The sequence below is a fragment of the Raphanus sativus genome, chromosome 5 (assembly GCF_000801105.2).
Source record: "Raphanus sativus cultivar WK10039 chromosome 5, ASM80110v3, whole genome shotgun sequence".
NCBI classification, from domain to species: domain Eukaryota; kingdom Viridiplantae; phylum Streptophyta; class Magnoliopsida; order Brassicales; family Brassicaceae; genus Raphanus; species Raphanus sativus.
In genome coordinates this window covers 39136909-39155280 of record NC_079515.1, presented here as the reverse complement: position 1 = coordinate 39155280, position 18372 = coordinate 39136909, and the positions used below count along the sequence as shown (strand labels likewise).

The following is an 18372-nucleotide window of genomic DNA, read 5'->3' as shown; positions in this document are numbered from 1 at the left end:
CATAAAATCACATATCTTGCGAATCAATCTAATTTAAGTTATAGAAAAATTAGTTTTTCTGATTTAGTATATTTGATATTAATGATAAAACTTCCGATTTTATGGTTTATATTTTCTGTTACTGATATGTGGAAGATTTACAAATACAATGATTGGCTGGATCACATATCTCGGGATAAAGATAATTTAAGTTAAAGAATATATTGTTTTCTGATGTGGTATATGCTATATTAGTGATAAAATTTCCGATTTTATTGTTCTTATTTTCTTTTATTGATATGTAGAAGATATTCAACTATACTGCTTGGCTGGGTACTTTACGAAAGAGTATATTCGAAAACTCCACTAATCTCTTCTTTCTATTTTTTCTAGTTTTTAAAACAGATGTGCAAATATAATGATTGGCCGTGTAATATGCATTGTTATTAAAGATCTTGGTAGTTATCCATGTTTGTAGGTTTATAGTTTATTTTTAATAGATACTGAGGTTAAGGGTTTTGTAAATTAGAAGTTATTGAGTTATGATCATGCTTAAAGATGACAAACCATGAACCAAATTACGATGTAGTATTAAGTTTTGCAGAAGAAAATAATCTATTCATGGTTTACAAAAAAAAAAAAATCTATTCCATACAATACGTAAAAAATTGTGAAGCTTTCAAATATATAGTTACGTTTCATACAGGATTCAGAACTCATATTCTGAATAGTGCTATAGATCATAGAACATAATAAGCTCTATGCTGGTATATAATAGTATGTAAATTTGAAATCAGTGAAATGTTGAATTGTGAGTGTTGAATGTGCCAGATGGTGTAAGATTAAACATGTAAAACTAAAAATACACTTTATAAGAATGAAGATCGATGGACTGACTTCTGTACAATCAATACAATTATTATAAAATGAATAACTCAGATGTTCACAACTATGGGATGACATATGATGCAAAAGGGAAAGGAATTAAACGTGAAGTTGGAATTAAAGTTGCCGTGGATTATTATCAATAATTAAAAGGAAGCATATGATTAAAAATAAATGCAGTGGCATATAATGGTAAATATTGTTGAAACAGAAGGACACCTCAAAAAAAGGCCTTCTGTTTTAATAGTATTGATTGAGCCCTGTTAAACTCTGGTTTACATATAAATCATATTAGATACGTACTAAACTACGAATAATTAAAAGTAAAATACAAATACAGCTAATTAGTGTAGTTAAGGAACCTTATATATTCGTATCGTGTGTTGATCAATCTTATTCCATAAGATGAATACAGCTAGGCACAGAGACGAAGCGAGGCTGTACTTAACACTGCCAAAGTGAAAGAAGCTACCTTTAAGCTTCTTCTTCTTCTTCTTCTTCTTATTCCTTTCCTCAACTCTGTACCAGAAAAAAAAGAAGTATGACACTTTTATTTTTTAAAAAATCAAACAATAATAAAATGCATTTAGAAAATATATAACTGCAAATGAAAATGGAAGATTAAACTTGTTACCTGTGCCACCGTCCTCTCTCTCTCTCTCACAGGCAAACGAAACCCTGAAACAGAGAGTTAAAAGTTAAAACAAAACACAAATTTTGAGTGTGTTTCTATCAGTGTCTCTATCTCTGTCCTGAAACAAACAACCGCCTTTATTACACTACATCCCCCCCTTCTTATAACCTATCCACCTCCTCCACTCCTCTCTTCACAAAGGAGATAAAGGAGAAAGAAGAGTTCAGACAGAAACTCTCTCTCTACTATACCCACAAATCTTAGAGAAATTATGAATAAACAAGATGTTATGAAGCTTCAGGTACACGTCTCCCTTCAAGGTTATGTCTCTGTGTGTATATATATATATATCACTGTGCTAATTCTGCTTACTTTGATTTGATATTTTGCAGACTTGTGTTCTGAAAGTGAATGTACACTGTGAAGGCTGTAAGCATAAAGTGAAAAAACAGTTGCAGAAAATCGAAGGTGTGTGCTCTGCCCCGTCTTCATATATATTCTTCCTTGGCCCATTTTGTATGACCCTCTCAATTTTTTCTCAGAAGCTTGGATCCATGAGTACTCAAAATATACAAAAGTTTTTAAAAAAATTCTTTTTAAAATAAAGTTTTGAAATTTATGAAATGTGTGTGTGTGTGTGCTTCTTTTTTTTTTGCTTCCCCTACTTGCAATACTATCAATTCATCTCTCCCATCAAAAAGGTTGCTAATTTTCCAAAAGAAATAGAGTCTAAAAGCTTTGAAATTTACCATCTGGGCTATTACTCCCTTTATAAACTTACGAGAATTACAGCAAGCTTAAAAAAAAAAAATAAGAAGGAATGATCTGACATAAAAGATTATAAATTCAACTCAAAGTTTTGAGATTTATTGTTTTATCTTTTTTATTATAATTTTCTCCAGATTAAAAGCAAGAAATTTGTTAATGTCTTGGGGATGATTCTGACATAGTTTTGGTTATCTGTCAGGAGTGTACTCTGTAAAAGCAGATGTAGAACAGGGGAAAGTCACTGTCACAGGAAACGTGGACCCAGCCATTCTCGTTAAGAAGCTGAGCAAATCAGGTAAACACGCCGAGATCATAGGCGGTGGTGACGGAGGAAAAGGTGGAAAAGAGAGCAACGGGAAAGCTAATGGGGGTGGTGGAGGAGGAAATGGTCAACCAATGCAATTGACTCCTCAGCAGATTCAACAATTGATGATGATGAAGGCTGCTCAAGGTGGTGGAGGTGGCGGGAAGGATATGAAGATGATGATGCCTCCTGTGGCATCTAAGGATCAGAAGAAGTCTGTTAAGTTTGAGGAAGAGGAGGATGACGATGAGTTTAGTGATGATGATGATTATGATGATGATGATGAGTTTAGCGAAGATGATTATGATGACGATGAGTTCGATGAGGATGATGAAGATGATGGTGATGATGATGAATTGGGAGGACATGGTCATGGTGGAGGTGGAGGAGGAGGTAATCATCACATCCCTCCTAACAAGATGCCTCAAATGGGTGGTGGAGCTAAGGGACCTAATGAGATTATGATGATGATGAATGGTCTCAAAGCCGGTGGTGGTGGCGGTGGCGGAGGAGGTGGGTTTCAGATTCCGGTGAAAATGAAGGGAATGAATGAGGGTAAAATGGGAAAAGAGGGCAAGAAAGAAAGGAAAGAGAGTGAAGGAGGTGAGGGTAAAAAGGGAAAAGCAGATGCCAAAAGTGGTGGTGGCCTTCTAGGATTTTTCAAAAAGGGTAAAAGTGAAAAGGGAGGTGAGAAGAAGGGAGGTGGTAAGAAAGAAGACGGTGGAGGTGATAAGGTGAAGGCCTCCGCTGGCGGGGAAGGAGATAATGGGCCTAAAAAGGGAGGAGGTAAGTCGAAAGGAGGAGCCCATGGGGCCCATGATATCGATGAGATCATGAAACATGTCAAAGCAGGCGGAGGAGGTAACAAGGTGAAAGGGATGAGTGGCCCAATGGGTCAAGGAGGTCCCATGGGTATGATGGCTCCAATGGGACACCAAGGCGGTGGCGCATTCCCGGCAGTTCAAGGCTTACCGATGAGCGGAGGCGGAGGATACTATCCACCACCGCCTCATGCAATGAACCAACAACAGTATATGCAAATGATGATGCAACAACAACATCAACAACAACAGGCTGCTTTTCACGGAGGATATGGTGGTGGTGGTCACGGTGCAGACATGTACCATCCGATGATGTATGCTCGGCCTTATCCGGCAGTGAATTATGCTCATCCACCTCCAATGCCGCCTCCACACTCGGGTCTTTATACTGATGTGTTCAGCGATGAGAATCCAGCTGGTTGTAGTATCATGTGATCTTTTGATAATTGGTAATTATAAAACGAATATGAATATGAATATGAATATGTTTGTCTAAGAAGTCTTATGTTTTTTTTGGGGGCTGTCTTTTTCTTTTGTAATCTCAATCAGGAATGGCAACAACATGTGCTTTAATTTGGTTAGTGGGAATAATGTTTATAGTATCTCTATTCCTGAAAAGATATAGTTGCAAAATAAGATGTTCGTTCAGTTTCGAAATGTATAATGTTTAATATAGTTATTAATGTTTCTAGTCTTTTTTTTTTCTCAAGGTAATTTTTTAATTTTATTAAAAACTATATAGTCAAATCGCTTCTTAGTCGGTGACATCTTTCCGGTTTGATTTATGGATAAAGAAGCCTCTGCGCTATTGTTTGTGCAATTCCAATATACGAGGTTTCAGTTGTCAATTTATGTTTTGATAACTTCTATCAAAAGTTCTTAAGATGTTTGGTTCGGGTTTATTGTTCTGCAATTTCACCTCTGTTGTTGTAAGTCGAAGTTATCTGTTGTAATTTGGATTTCATGGTCTGTATTAGTCTAGTGTATGTATGTTGTGGTTAGTCTCCGGAGAAGTTATGTGTCTGCTGGCATCAGTGTTCCAACTCTGTATTTTACCATGGGTTTTGGGTAACATCATTTCCATGAAGTGTTAAACAAAACCGTGTTTTTGTGTGAAAAGGATTGAGTAGCCGCCTCTGCGGTAGGTGCAAGAGCGTTATCACAATGCTAATCAATCAACGTGTATAGTGTGCCACTAGTTTTATGAGTATTAAATTTGACTTATAAAAGCACCGAATCCGTGAGAGATTTATGCGTTGATTATGATGTTTTTTTTTTCATAAAAGAAAGTGTGGAACTTTTTTTTACGGAAGTAGCCGCAAATAGTATGAACTTTTTTTTTTAAAATAGTTTGAACTTGGAAATCATTTGAATGGTCTGACCAGTAAAAGGATCATGAAAACGGGCTTTAAGAATGAACAAATCCATATGTTGGGCACCCACTGGGCCTAACAAGTAACATTCCTAGACCTTTACTTATCCCGGTTTAATCAATTAACTTATCTGCAGTCAGCCATACTAAGTTTAATGTTTTTTTTTGGGTCACTACTAAGTTTGATGTTTATATGGAAGGAAATTTGCGATGAAAAAGACTTACTCATCCCTTATATATTAAAGGAGATGCATTTTGCATTAAATGCATTCACATTAAAATTGACACGTGGCGGCTTCAGAAAGCTTTTAAAATAAAGACGGTGACATGGCGACGTTAAAGGACTTCTCAAAATTTTTATTGTGTATGAAACACAAAGTTTCCTTATTTACTTTTACTAATCGGACACAAACTTTTCAGAAACAAATCGATTACGAGTTGTTCATGAACATCAAAGGAGAGCAGTTAAATTTAGATATTTATTGTCAACTGTTAAGAAAAAAAATGAAACTAAGACTCTTAAACCAGATACGAAGAGGATGTGCTGTTAAGCAAGACGTTTATTAGTTGCTACGACTTCTAAACGAGATGTGGTTGCTAAGAATCCTAAACCAGACACGAAGAGGATCGGTTGTTGAGCAAGAGATTGATGACTTGCGAGGTTGATAATCTATCAATGGAACATAGAATATCGTAAGCCTGTCGGTATCAAGTTGATATCGTCTATTACTCTAGGGTTCTTCGTACTTTGTGTTGTACTCTGTTTTTGTTTCTCTGTTTATTTTTTCCTCTGTTTCTTTGTACTCTGATTAATGTTCTTCTGTTTCCATAATTTTAATTTAAGTTTAAATTTAACCCGTGCTTGACGAAACCGAAAAACTCATTGACTGGATTCATGTTCAGACAATTGAACTTGTGTTCTGATATAAAAATGTTTCCGTTTTGTAGATTGTGTTGTTTCCACGAAGGACATGGTTATATGGGCCAATGTAAAAGTATTTATTCTCATTTACAAAATATTTTCCTACGGACAGTGTGATACTTGTGTGGTTTTTTTAATAATCTCAAATAATTTGTCAAAACATTTTCGCAAGGACGTTAATAATGTTCATAAAAACTTCATGACTTGATGAGTAGTTTAGGATGAGGAGTTTGGTCTGTTTCATGCACGTACATTTTATGAGTTTGGTCTGTTTCAATTACTAAAAAGTTCATGCACGTAAATTTTTGTTAATTGGTGCGTTTGGTCTGTTTTACTAAAAAGCTCATGCACGCACTTAAGGAAATTAGGGATTGCAGAGCCTTTTACAGAGGCTTTGGTTTTCATTTGGTGTATTTTTGACTATATTGCAACTGTCTTTTACAAACGTTTTGAGTTATGGTTTATAACTGATTAAACTGAACAAAATTGATCCAAAGTAAAAATATGTAAATATGTAAAACATGTAAATATGTATATATTTATAACGACGAATGAATATCTATTTTTTATATAAGTTGAACTATAATTATAATTTGTAAATCACTTGAACTATAATTAAGTAACAATTCAATGTAATTGAGATATTTTATTTTCATAGTCTTTTTTTTTTTTTTTAACATTGCCTAAATTGAAGTAAAGATTATAAATTTGATGTACAAAACCGATTAGTTGAAGTTGTTTATAACTTTTTTTTATTTTTAAACAAACAGAGATGTGTTCAACTAAAGACATATTAATTTGATGAACACTTAATAAGGAAGACTAGAAAAACTTTTCTTTGTGCTTGTGTTTTGTTTTTTTTTTCAAATGATCTAATTTTATATTTGATTATTTTATTAGATTATAAAAGCTTTTTTTGTTTTTTTATTCTTTTATTTAAACATATAATATTTTTTAATAAATGACTTTTGGACAACATGACTCTTAAATTTGTATAATATATAATATGATCTCAAACTAAATCATTATGTTTTTGGTATAAAACCGAACAAACTGAAAACCGAAGGTATATAAACAAAATTTAACCGAAGTAAATATGGATTTAGAATAATAGTTATATTTACTAATCCAAAATACCGAAAAAATCAAACCGAAACCAATCTGATATCCGGATTGAATATCCTTAATCCAAATGAAACCGAATGATTGTTTCATTCTCCCAAAATATAATTAAAATAATAAATTTATCCCCGAATTAATGATATGATGATATGATATGATATTTACGATAGAAGCATTTATGATTGTTCCGCTAGATATAATTATTATTTTCTTTTCTTTCTTTAAATGAAACCTACGAAATTACCATAAATGACTAATATATATATGACAATTAATGTTTCTAATAATAAATATTTGATAACAATTTATATCTCCTCCATCATTTTTTGTTTAATTTTATATTATTAATATAAATTAAACAATGGAATTAGCTATAAAATTAAAATTTAGATTTTTCGTATATGTTTTGATTTTTTTTTAAATGACAATAAATGACTAAAACTATTTAACTATTATGTTCAAAATTAATATCAATGGTTTAACACTTTTATTATAAAAAGATACACATGATTTTAAAACCATATGAATAAAAAGTATCAATTAATAATAAAACAAATATATATATATAGATTAAACTATATACCATATAAGAGTACATAAATATTTTAATTTTAAAAAAATTCAAGGAATTTTCAAGAACATTTATAAATTGTAAACTTATCAAATTTTTCACATTGAAAATTTTGTTATCAATGATTTAAATATTTTGTTATAAAACAATATGAATGATCATAGAACCGTATGATTGTGAAGTTTTATTTAATAAATAACTATATAAAAATAATATATAAAATATATTATTCTTAGAAAAGTAAATAGGTCCATCTTAACTTATATTACACTTTTTATTAAACTAACTATCGAATTGATAAATAATATACACAAACAATCTCGCACTTTCCTTAAATAAAAGCTATGAAATTACCTAATATGATTAACATATATATAAAAATTAATTATTATGAATAATGAATATTTGATAGCAATTTTTGTATCTTAGTTTTTTTATTAAAAGATATTAAAAGTCACATTAACTATATAATAAAAACATTTAGATTTTTTCTTATATGTTATATTTTGTATTTTAAAAACATTTATAAATTATTAGAAATTTGAAGATCTCACTTTGAAAATTTTGTGATCAATTGCTTAATTGTTTTTGTTATAATAAGATACAAATAATTATAAAATTGTATTAACATGAATTTTTATTTAATAACTACTCAAATTAAATAATATATATATATACACTAACGATTTAAAGCAACAAAATTGGATGCGTCAATTTTAGTCGTCCAGTTGAAACCTTTCAAAACTATGTGGAAGACTAAAGTCAAAGTAATTCAATTTTGAAAATAATAAGATGATGATTCTAAAATCATTAAAATGGTTCTCAATGATGTGAAAGTTAAATATTAAAAAAATTGTAGAACATATTTTTGTAACAAAAATGACTTATTGACCATAATACAGTTTTTATAGATATAAACATTGTGATAAAAAATTTTAGCCCAAATTGATTAGACTTATCATAAATTCAAAATAAATTTCGGTCCACAATTACAATTACAAATGTTCAGCCCACGATATCTTATATATATATATATATATATATATATATATATATATATATATATATATATATATATATATATATTAAAGGAGAAACATTCTAAGAAATTTATTCACACTATAATGGAATGTGGCAGTCTCACAATGATTTAAGAATGAACATTGACACTCTAATAAATGTTTTCACACTCTACATAAATGTGTTTAAACTATGTATTTTATGTTTTGTTTTTAATATAAAATTCACATGTAAGGTTCCAAAAAATATGAATTTAAAATCTAATTCTACAATAGGATATTAAGATATGGTAAAAAACAATCCAAAACCAACTAATATCTAAATTAGGGATGTTTGATATGCTAAAACCAAAGAGTATCGAACCGAACATAAATAGATAATATGGTTTTGTTTTGGTATATACCATTGTAACCAAATGGATGTAATTTTATAAAAACCGTAGGATTTGGATATGGTTTGATTTATAACCGAGTAAACTGAAACATGTAAATATATATATATATATATTTATAACGACGCATGAATATCTATTTGTTATATGAGTTGAACCATAACTATAATTTGTAAATCACTTGAATCACTTGAATTATAACTAATTAACAATTTACTGCAACAGAGTCTTCTTATTTTCTTAGTCTTTCTTTTTCGATATTTTTGCTTTATTTTAACAATAACTAAATTGAAATAAATATTATAAATTTGATCAACAATTAGTTGAAGTTTCTTTACATATTTTTTTTATCTTTAAACAAACAGAGTTGTGTTCAATCGAAGACATATTAATTTGATGAACACAAAATATGGAAGAATATAAAAGCTTTTATTTCATGCTTCTGTTTTGTCTTTTATTTTTATTTTCAAAATTTAGAGCTTTGATATTAATTCTAGATTTGATTATTTTATTAGATGATAGAAGCATTTTTTATTAATTTATTTAGATGTATAATATTTTTTTAATAAATAACTTTTTGACAACATGACTCTAAAATTCGTATAATATATAATATAATCTCAAACTAAATAACTATCTTTTTGGTATAAAACCGAATAATCTGAAAAGCGACAGTATATAAGCCAAATCAAATCGAAGTAAATATGGATTTAAAATAGTAGTTATATTTTACTAACCAAAATACAGAAAAAATGAACGGAACCGAAACCAACCCGATATCCGGATTGAATACTCATAATCTAAATGAAACAGAACTATTGTTTCATTCTCTAAAACATAATAAAAATAACAACTTCATCCCGCGCAACTTATCCTAGTTGAATGTATTCTTAGACCGAGGTCAAACCGGAACAAAATAGTATATACCTAGACCTCCGGGTAACATAGTTATCCTGCATATATTAGCAGCATTCCGGTTTACAAAGTAACCCATTCGGGTATCATACGTGTCTCCACCAATCACATTACAGCAACGATCGCTCCTCTTATTACAGAAAAAAAAACGCTCGTCTTCTTCTTCTATCACTTCAAAGACAGGGATCCCGACAAGAATCCGGTGATCGAAACTCTCAAAAAGGAGTAAATCGTAAAAGATGCATTCTTTTGGATACAGAGCAAACGCTCTGCTCACGTTCTCCCTCACTGCCCTCGCGTTCATCTGCGCAATCGCCTCTTTCTCAGACAATTTCAGCAACCAAAATCCCTCTGCTGAGATCCAGGTAATAAAAACCCTCTCTTTCATGTGCAGTGGAGAAAGCGTTGATTTTCAAATCATGGGATTGTGCTGTGATTGCAGATAGTTAACATCAATCGGTTTAAGAAGCAATCCTATGGAAACGATGAGGTAAAAGTTTCGATCTTTTCTTCCTTCGGTCATGTATGTTTATGAATTGCTGCTCAAGTTACTTTCCCAAGTGTAGTAGTGAGTTCATGTTATCTTTAAAGCTTTTGTATTTGATTGACATAACTAACTAACATGTGATAATTCGAAACTTGTTTCTGAATATCATTCAGCTTTATACATATTGGAGTCTCCTCGTTTCTCTTTTTATCTATTGCTTGTTGCTTACGTTCTTGTACATGTCACTGCAGGTCAGTTTGACATTGGACATAACCGCAGACTTGCAGTCACTTTTTACTTGGAACACTAAACAGGTTTTAATAACATCTCAAAACACTTCAAAGAGTCCTTAGTCTTTTGCCATTGCAAAAGAGACTACAACTCTTGCTTGGTATTCGGTTTTGAAAAAAAATGCTTGCAGGTTTTCGCTTTCGTGGCAGCAGAATATGAAACCCCAAAGAACTCCCTGAATCAGGTTTGTTATATAGTCCACTCTGTTTCAATTTAAAAGCCTCAGGCTCTGAATTCTAAGGACCAGTTGTGGATATTGACTTTGATATTTGTGTTGTAGGTTTCTCTATGGGATGCGATTATCCCTGATAAAGAACACGCCAAGTTCCGGGTTCAAACCTCAAACAAGTACCGTTTCATTGATCAGGTACACTCTAAAACAACCCTCACCAAGTTTTTTTGTGTCTTCAGAACCAGAAAATTCAGTTGATCATTATTTGGGATCTTTCAGGGACATAACCTTCGTGGAAAAGAGTTCAACTTGACGTTACACTGGCATGTCATGCCTAAGACCGGCAAGATGTTTGCTGACAAGATTGTCATGCCTGGTTACAGTTTGCCAGATGCATACAAATAAATGATGAAGATTGAAGATTACTTCTAAGAGTTTTTTTTTTTGTATTTCGTTTTTTTCTTTTCATGGAAAAGATTCAGTCTTTTTCTTTGATTCTGTGAACTAGAAAAGTAATCTCAAAGGTACTATTGATCTCTTCTTAATTCTTCTGATTCACTTGCCATAGATCTTAGTCGATCAGCCAAATCTAAATTGTCATGAATCTCACCAAATAAAGAAACGATTGTAGCCAGACCGAGTTGAAAAAGTCCGCTTATCAGTTACCACTTATAGCTTATTAGTTCTCAGTTATAACTTATAAGTAAAGAGAGAGTTGTCCAAAGCCAAGTTGAAAAAGTCCACTTATTATCAGTTCTCAGTTATAAGTAAAGAGAGAGCGTCGCTTGGGAGGTTGAGACGATCATTACAGAGTCTATACAATGTTGGGTAAGTTTTGATAGCTTGGAGCTCAAGACATCCTTTAATAAGTTGGTTAAGGATAAGATAAGCTTGTCATAATCTTAGTGGTAGTAGGACTTATCTATTACTAAAAGGAAAAAGGAAATTTACTCTACTATATACATATATATATATATATATATAAATGTCTAAGATGTGGCATTGATATAACGATTAGAGAAGTTTAGTTTTGAGCATAGTTTCTAAACATTCAATAAAGAGAGCCGAGTTCTGTAAGATATTCAAGTGTGTTTTTTGGAGCTATACTTCATACGAGATGTCCGATTCATACGAGATGTCCGATCTTCCAAGGGAGATGGAGGAGGAGGTGCTTTCTAGGCTTCCGGTGACATCTCTTAGAGAATTGCGATCAACTTGCAAAAAGTGGAACACTTTAACGAAAAGCGAGAGCTTTTTAAAGAGGCACGTCTTTGAAGAAGAAGAAGCACCAAAGAAGAAGCAGAGGAAGGTGGTGATGATGCAGGAGTATAGAGTTTACTTGATGAACGTCGATCTCCTCTATCCATCTATAGAGCGTATAGGTAGTCTCGACGCAGATGGAATCGACATATCTAATATCTTTCACTGCGACGGTTTATTCTTATGCACCACCAAAGACACAAACTCAAACTCCTCTAGGCTTGTTGTCTGGAACCCTTATCTGGGACAGACGAGATGGATCGAACCTAGAACTTCTTACCACAGATGGGACAGGTATGCTCTCGGACACGAGAAGAATAAGAGGAAGCACAAAGTCTTGAGATTTGTGAATAACTACGATCCAAGTGTGAAGCACAGAGTTTGCGAGTTTGAGATCTTCAGTTTAGACTCTAACTCATGGAGGGTCATTGATGATTTAACCCTGGACTGGACTGTTTCTTTTCGTCACCGTGGTTTGTCTCTAAAGGGCAACACTTACTGGTACGCTCAAGAGAAGATCGATTTAAACGGTCCACCAGAGATTAAAGAGCTCCCTGATTTCCTCCTCTGTTTTGATTTCACAACGGAGAGATTCGGACCACGTCTTCCTCTGCCTTTCAACGCTTTTTTTGAAGATATTGTGACTCTTTCTAGTGTTGGAGAAGAGCAGCTTGCGGTGCTGTTGCAAAGATACCCGTCACCTGCATACACTGCCAATATATGGATTACTACTAAGATTGAGCCCAATGCAGTCTCGTGGAAAAACTTGTTCTTATCTGTTAATATGAAACCACTCATTGGTATTCGGTTTTCAAAGTTCGGTGCGAGTTTCTTCGTTGACGAGGAGAAGAAGGTGGCTGTGGTTCTTGATAAAGACCGTGGAAAATCTTGTCCCCCCACACGCAACATTGCTTGCATCATTGGAAACAATGGATACTTTAAACAAGTGGATCTTGGTGAATCTGGAGACAATTATTGTTACCCAATTGTGTGCCCTTATATTCCAAGCTCTTTGCAAATCACTAGGCAACTAGAGGAACACACACCCTAATCAATTAAATTTGTATTTTCTTGTTTATTTACTTTTTGTCTCATCTTAGACTATTGGATTTATATCTCTGACTATTGTTGGTTTCTTCTTTTTATTTACTCTTTTCTCATCTGAGACATATTGATCTGTAGACAATTGTTGGCTTCTCGACATATCTTATGTCCAAAACATAGCAAATCAAAACAATTTTTCCTTGAAAGCTTTCTTAATTAGCTAAAAAGAAAAGACACCGTCTCTTTAAATATTCTTTAACCTTATATATATACACGGTGGCTTTGTCTTCCTGCGAGACGGAATTTATGGCAGGAACAAAGGCTGCAAGACAAGCCATACGTTACAAGATCTCTTGTGTGAAATCACGGGTCAACCAAGTGAAAGAGTGATCATTCGAATTGATAACTAATCTGCAATTGCATTGACAAGAAACCCAGTCTTTCATGGGAGAAGCAAACATACGCAAGAGATATCATTTTATACGAGAGTGTGTGGAGAATAGATAGGTATGAGTTGAACATGTACCAGGAGAAAAACAGAAAGCTGATATCTTGATGAAGGCTCTAGGAAAAATCAAGTTCAACAAAATAAGAGACTTCATTGGTATGAGGGATTTGGCAATGGAGAACTTCAAACTTAAGAGGGAGAATGTTGGATTAAGCTTGAAAAGAGAAACTTGAGATACAAGATATTAATCGTATTCAGTTATACTCTAAAACAACCCTCACCAAGTCTTTTTGTGTCTTCGGAACCAGAAAATTCAGTTGATCATTATTTGGGATCTTTCAGGGACATAACCTTCGTGGAAAGGAGTTCAACTTGACGTTACACTGGCATGTCATGCCCAAGACCGGCAATATGTTTGCTGACAAGATTGTCATGCCTGGTTACAGTTTGCCAGATGCATACAAATGATGAAGATTGAATAACTTCTAAGAGTTTTTCTTTGTATTTCATTTTTTCTTTTCATGGAAAAGATTCAGTCTTTTTCTTTGATTCTGTGAACTAGAAAACTAATCTCAAAGGTACTATTGATCTCTACTTAGTTCTTCGGATCCACTGGCTACAGATCTTAGTTGAATCAGCAAATATAAATTGTCATAAATCTCACAACCATTTAACTATGCACCCCAAATCGTCTTTCACCAATTTCTCTGCTTCAAAACAATCATCACGGGTCAAGATATATAACAAACTTGCATGAAAGCTTAACTACAAAAAAAAAACCAATATAATTTTTGAAAATAGATATTCATAGAACAATTATATTTCTATTTACTTAATGAAAGTCGATCTCCTTTACCCATCTATAGAGTATATAGGTAATCTTGACGTAGAAAGAATCTATATATCTAATATATTTCACTGCAACGGTTTATTCTTATGCACCACCAAAGACACAAACTCAAACTCCTCTGGAACCCTTATCTGGGACATACAAGATGGATCGAACTTAGAACTTCTTACCACAGATGGGACAGGTATGCTCTCGGACACGAGAAGGATAAGAACAAGCACAAAGTCTTGAGGTTTGTGAATGACTATGGCATGAATAAAAAAAATCCGAAATTGGATAATGGAAACAGAAGACAAAGTATACCTCCAACATATATTGCCACCGGATCTTTGGCAGTGTAACCAGGGCAACCGAGTCTTTTTGAGAAGCTACGGTGGCAACCTCACCAACAGTAGCAAGATCAACAGGAGGAGTAACATCTTCTTCCATTTCTCCTTCTGTTTCCTGTCCTTCAACTTCTTTGTTTCTTCAACTTTCCTGAAGTGAACCACGCACAACACTTCTCCCTCACAACGATAAACTCTTTTCGCCAGAGTTGGATTATAGTTAGAATAGGCACTGGTATACGATAGTCTAAACGCTCCAGGCACTACACTAGCCTCATGATTTTGAAACTCCCACTCTATTTCATCAATCTTGTGCTCGATCTCATACAAGTAAACACCTTCCTGAAACGCAGCAGGTCCCTTGGAGAGGGGAAATACTCCAGAGAACTCAAAAATAGTCTGAACATCATCGTATCCTAACCATTCGCAAGTGGATTTTTCGATGATCTCCTTGATCCTTGGATCTGAGAGAGAGAGAAAGAAAGAAACTACTATAAACACAATACACATCAAAACAATAACAATAACAATAACAATTCTAGTTGACTTCTAAATTCACCGAACAACAACTCTAGTAATGGTTTTTTGAACAGAGTTTGTACACACAATACACATCAAAACAAAATCTATCAGGTTATTTAGAAAGTCTTTCACAATCAAATCTTCTCACAATAAATCCATTGATAGGTGGAATCAAGCTGGACAACAGCGAGAGATACAGAGAAGAAGAGATATGCATTGCTACATAAAAACTCAAAACCTTTTTACAAAAAATAGGTAATCTGATTGTTTGAGAATCTTTCAGAATGAGAAGAGAGTGAGCCTGTAATCTCTCTCCCGGAATTTTTTTCAGAGGACTTCTTCCTCCATAACCAGCTCCTCCGGTCCATCTCCACACCCACCAAAACATTCAAATTAAATTCATCTGCAAAATAAAAAAATAAAAACAAAGTTTTAAATGAAAAAATGGAGAAAATCTCACTTACATAAAAATCCACCAACTACAAAATCTCTCTCTGAGTCTAGTCTTTTGCTTGAGATGTAAGAAACGTGACAAGGTACCTAACAATACCAGAACATATCTCAAATCTCACGCCGCCATGAGAAGAAGAAATAATTGAAGAAAGAAGATTAACGTGAGAATCTGGCTATCAAATTCAACGGCCATGTTCAGAGAAGAACTGATTAATTTTAAAAAAAGTTGAAAAGTGGAAGTGTCGATGATTGAGACGGATCCATCCATCACATGATAATAATGTGGTGAGGAGTGAGGAAAGTTGGAAAATACCAATTTAGCTTGTTTTAGAATTATCCCCTAGAGAAAATTCGCCATTACTATTACTACCAGACACTGAAAAACAACAAAGTTACGAAGAAGACGTTTCTAATGTGTTGTCCCCATTATTGGCGTTATGTAGAAGACGAATAATATGTTACAGAACTTGTCAGTGTTTTCCAGTGAAGATGGCTGTGTCCGTACAACTCTTGTAAGACCAACAGACTCAGTAATGAAGATTCTTTTGGGTCCTCTCAGTTTTCTTCACATTGCTGTGAGTCATCTCATATAAATTTTGAACATCACATCAGCAAATAAAAAGATTTATTATTATGACACTATTTTCTACAAGTAAAACCATGGAAGGTTCAAGTAACTAAATGAAATGGAATCATGGAGTTCAGTTTCCAAGCAGTACCAAAAAATTGTATAAGATATGAGGAGAAAACGTTAATGGATGGATCTACACAAAACCTTTTCAATACACCCTTTTGTGAATCATACGGTGACAGTGAACAGATAGAGCTTCAAAACAACCGCAAGCCCTAGCTGCAAAAGAAAGATGCTTGCTATTATCAGGATCGATCTCTCTCCAGCGGAATTGATATGTGCTTTGAGGTTCAAAGCCACAAATGTTGCAGACATGAACCCTGCTACACCCGCGATGACCCATCTGAAGATCTCCACTGGCACGACCGAGAGGCACTGCAAACAGATAAATTATGTCAATAGTCTCGTTCATCATATTTCAGATGTTTCGATTTCTATTTAGAAGCAGAAGTATAGGTACCAATGCGGGGATAAAGATGAAGAGGGAATAGCCGTAGAGACAGAAGAGCTGGACTAGTCCTGAAGGTGCAGAGAAGTATTTGAGAACGACATATAACGCGAGAGGAACAAGCGTGACATAGCCATAGAACACTCCTGCTGACCAAGTCACAAGATTGATATCGTAGTTCCATTCTTGTTTCTTCCATTTGTGTGCTACGTAGGTGACAAATGTGCCAATAGATGCCGCCACGAATATCAAAGTCGTGCATATCCAAAATGGACCATACCTGCAATATACAAAATCATTTCACCACATCTAAGTTACGCTAGAGAACTCTGAGAAACCAAGAAAGACTACAACTCTTACAAGTCAGGCTTATCGGCAGTTTTTTCTGTAAAGGTTCCACGGAACGGGAAGAGAGATTCTTTGAGCCTGTCCACAACATCAGAAGTGTCGACATCAAAGAAAGGCTTGTAAGCACCAACAGTGAACTTATGGAGCCAGCCACCAGACTGAGGTTCGTCTGTACCACCATTACCATTCCCAGAAAATGTATCTGCACCGATAAGCATTAAGCAGTCGATGATATGAACACATTTCCACATTCTAAATTCCTCAATCAAACATGTAAACTAAAATATAATAAGAATGAACTCAGAGAGAATCATATAATACCGTCAGCATCACGAGGAGGATTACTACCACCAGAGATCTTGCCCTGAGTAGCAGACGGAGGAAAGGTTTGAAGATTTGACTCTGCAAAAACAACAATGCTATCATTCAATCAAAGCTCAACATGAACATAACCATGTTTACACAATGATAAGATTCCTCTTTCGCACTAAAGAAGATTCAATCATCTTCTATTCCTTAAACCTTTAAACTAGAGATTCTTTCAAAATCCTTTTCGTCTTAGCTCAAATCAACGTACTCTTCCGTCCAAAACGCTCTATCTAATCAAATTCAAATCAGAAACTGGAATTTTTTTCAGAGAATGCGACGATGTTACCTGCGAATTTGACGGTGGTATGGCCTGGATCTGGAACGGACTACGATTCACTCACAAAAAAAACACATACGCAGATGGAAATTAGATCAGATCGGAAGAATCAGTGTATGGACGAGTTACATTTATATAATGAGTGAGATTGAGGAAGCGTAAAAGGAAGGAGCTTACAGGTACAGATCCAGAGACTTTCTGGCTGTCAATAGTCGTGTAGCTCCCGCCGGTCATCATCTTGCTCTCCCTCCCTCCTTCCCGATCTTCCTTCCGTCTCCGTATAACTCAAACTCTCTCAGAAATCGAATTTGGCCTGGAAACTGTTTATTATCCGGTCCAACAGAATTTGATGGGAACCAAAGCTTTAAACCTTCTGTCTTATTTAGAAGCTTCGGCGAAGACTATTATTGTTTTTTTCCCTTTCTAAATATTTTTCAAAATATTTATATTTTTGTATTCCTTCCAAGTCTTTAGATTTTAGATCCTCATTATTAGAAAAATAGAGAGAAATTGTCATTAGTTTTATTAATAATTAATTTAATTAATTATTGAATCTTCCAAAATATATACATATATGCAAAAATCTCTTCGATAAGAATTTTAGCATTATTTTAAAAAATAAGAAAAATTCTACAACGAGTTATATAATAATGAAATCAAGAATCCATAAGTTGACAAAAAAAAAAAGAATCCATAACCATATTATTTTAGTCTTGATTTGCTTGATAAACATTTTTATTAT

At 33.8% G+C, this 18372-nt stretch overlaps 4 protein-coding genes across 4 annotated transcripts; 3 read left to right on the top strand and 1 right to left on the bottom strand.

Annotated features, from left to right (window-relative positions):
• The first annotated feature begins 1264 nt into the window (after positions 1–1264).
• Positions 1265–4078, top strand: LOC108863312 (heavy metal-associated isoprenylated plant protein 34). Its single transcript, XM_018637696.2, has 3 exons — positions 1265–1799; positions 1891–1966; positions 2466–4078. Exons 1-3 carry the CDS (start codon positions 1770–1772, stop codon positions 3824–3826), a joined length of 1467 nt encoding a protein of 488 aa, XP_018493198.2. The 5' UTR covers positions 1265–1769; the 3' UTR covers positions 3827–4078.
• Positions 4079–9814: 5736 nt separating this feature from the next.
• On the top strand, positions 9815–11192 carry LOC108859182 (signal peptidase complex subunit 3A). Its single transcript, XM_018633044.2, has 6 exons — positions 9815–10069; positions 10147–10194; positions 10443–10505; positions 10613–10666; positions 10763–10849; positions 10934–11192. The coding sequence occupies exons 1-6, from the start codon at positions 9944–9946 to the stop codon at positions 11057–11059; spliced, it is 504 nt and encodes a 167-aa protein (XP_018488546.1). The 5' UTR covers positions 9815–9943; the 3' UTR covers positions 11060–11192.
• A 479-nt stretch (positions 11193–11671) lies between these two features.
• On the top strand, positions 11672–13008 carry LOC108860414 (F-box/kelch-repeat protein At3g16740). The gene has a single exon (XM_018634298.2). It carries the CDS (start codon positions 11772–11774, stop codon positions 12963–12965), a length of 1194 nt encoding a protein of 397 aa, XP_018489800.2. The 5' UTR covers positions 11672–11771; the 3' UTR covers positions 12966–13008.
• Positions 13009–16165: 3157 nt separating this feature from the next.
• Positions 16166–17967, bottom strand: LOC108856823 (uncharacterized). The gene is made up of 6 exons (XM_018630717.2): positions 17808–17967; positions 17640–17679; positions 17306–17386; positions 16997–17186; positions 16649–16916; positions 16166–16563 (listed from the first exon to the last, which is right to left on the bottom strand). The coding sequence occupies exons 1-6, from the start codon at positions 17865–17867 to the stop codon at positions 16357–16359; spliced, it is 846 nt and encodes a 281-aa protein (XP_018486219.1). The 5' UTR covers positions 17868–17967; the 3' UTR covers positions 16166–16356.
• Between the last annotated feature and the right edge of the window lie 405 nt (positions 17968–18372).

What these genes read in the sequence shown, in the direction of transcription:
- LOC108859182 (XM_018633044.2), top strand. Translation starts at nt 9,944, where the DNA reads ATGCATTCTTTTGGATACAGAGCAAACGCTCTGCTCACGTTCTCCCTC. An exon ending in ATCCCTCTGCTGAGATCCAG is followed by an intron (nt 10,070 to 10,146) that starts GTAATAAAAACC and finishes CTGTGATTGCAG; the next exon opens with ATAGTTAACATCAATCGGTT. An exon ending in AGTACCGTTTCATTGATCAG is followed by an intron (nt 10,850 to 10,933) that starts GTACACTCTAAA and finishes GGGATCTTTCAG; the next exon opens with GGACATAACCTTCGTGGAAA.
- LOC108860414 (XM_018634298.2), top strand. Translation starts at nt 11,772, where the DNA reads ATGTCCGATTCATACGAGATGTCCGATCTTCCAAGGGAGATGGAGGAG.
- LOC108856823 (XM_018630717.2), bottom strand. Translation starts at nt 17,867, where the DNA reads ATGATGACCGGCGGGAGCTACACGACTATTGACAGCCAGAAAGTCTCT. An exon ending in TCCTCCTCGTGATGCTGACG is followed by an intron (nt 17,187 to 17,305) that starts GTATTATATGAT and finishes TTATCGGTGCAG; the next exon opens with ATACATTTTCTGGGAATGGT. An exon ending in TCATCTTTATCCCCGCATTG is followed by an intron (nt 16,564 to 16,648) that starts GTACCTATACTT and finishes ATCTGTTTGCAG; the next exon opens with TGCCTCTCGGTCGTGCCAGT.
- LOC108863312 (XM_018637696.2), top strand. Translation starts at nt 1,770, where the DNA reads ATGAATAAACAAGATGTTATGAAGCTTCAG. An exon ending in AAGATGTTATGAAGCTTCAG is followed by an intron (nt 1,800 to 1,890) that starts GTACACGTCTCC and finishes GATATTTTGCAG; the next exon opens with ACTTGTGTTCTGAAAGTGAA. An exon ending in ACAGTTGCAGAAAATCGAAG is followed by an intron (nt 1,967 to 2,465) that starts GTGTGTGCTCTG and finishes GTTATCTGTCAG; the next exon opens with GAGTGTACTCTGTAAAAGCA.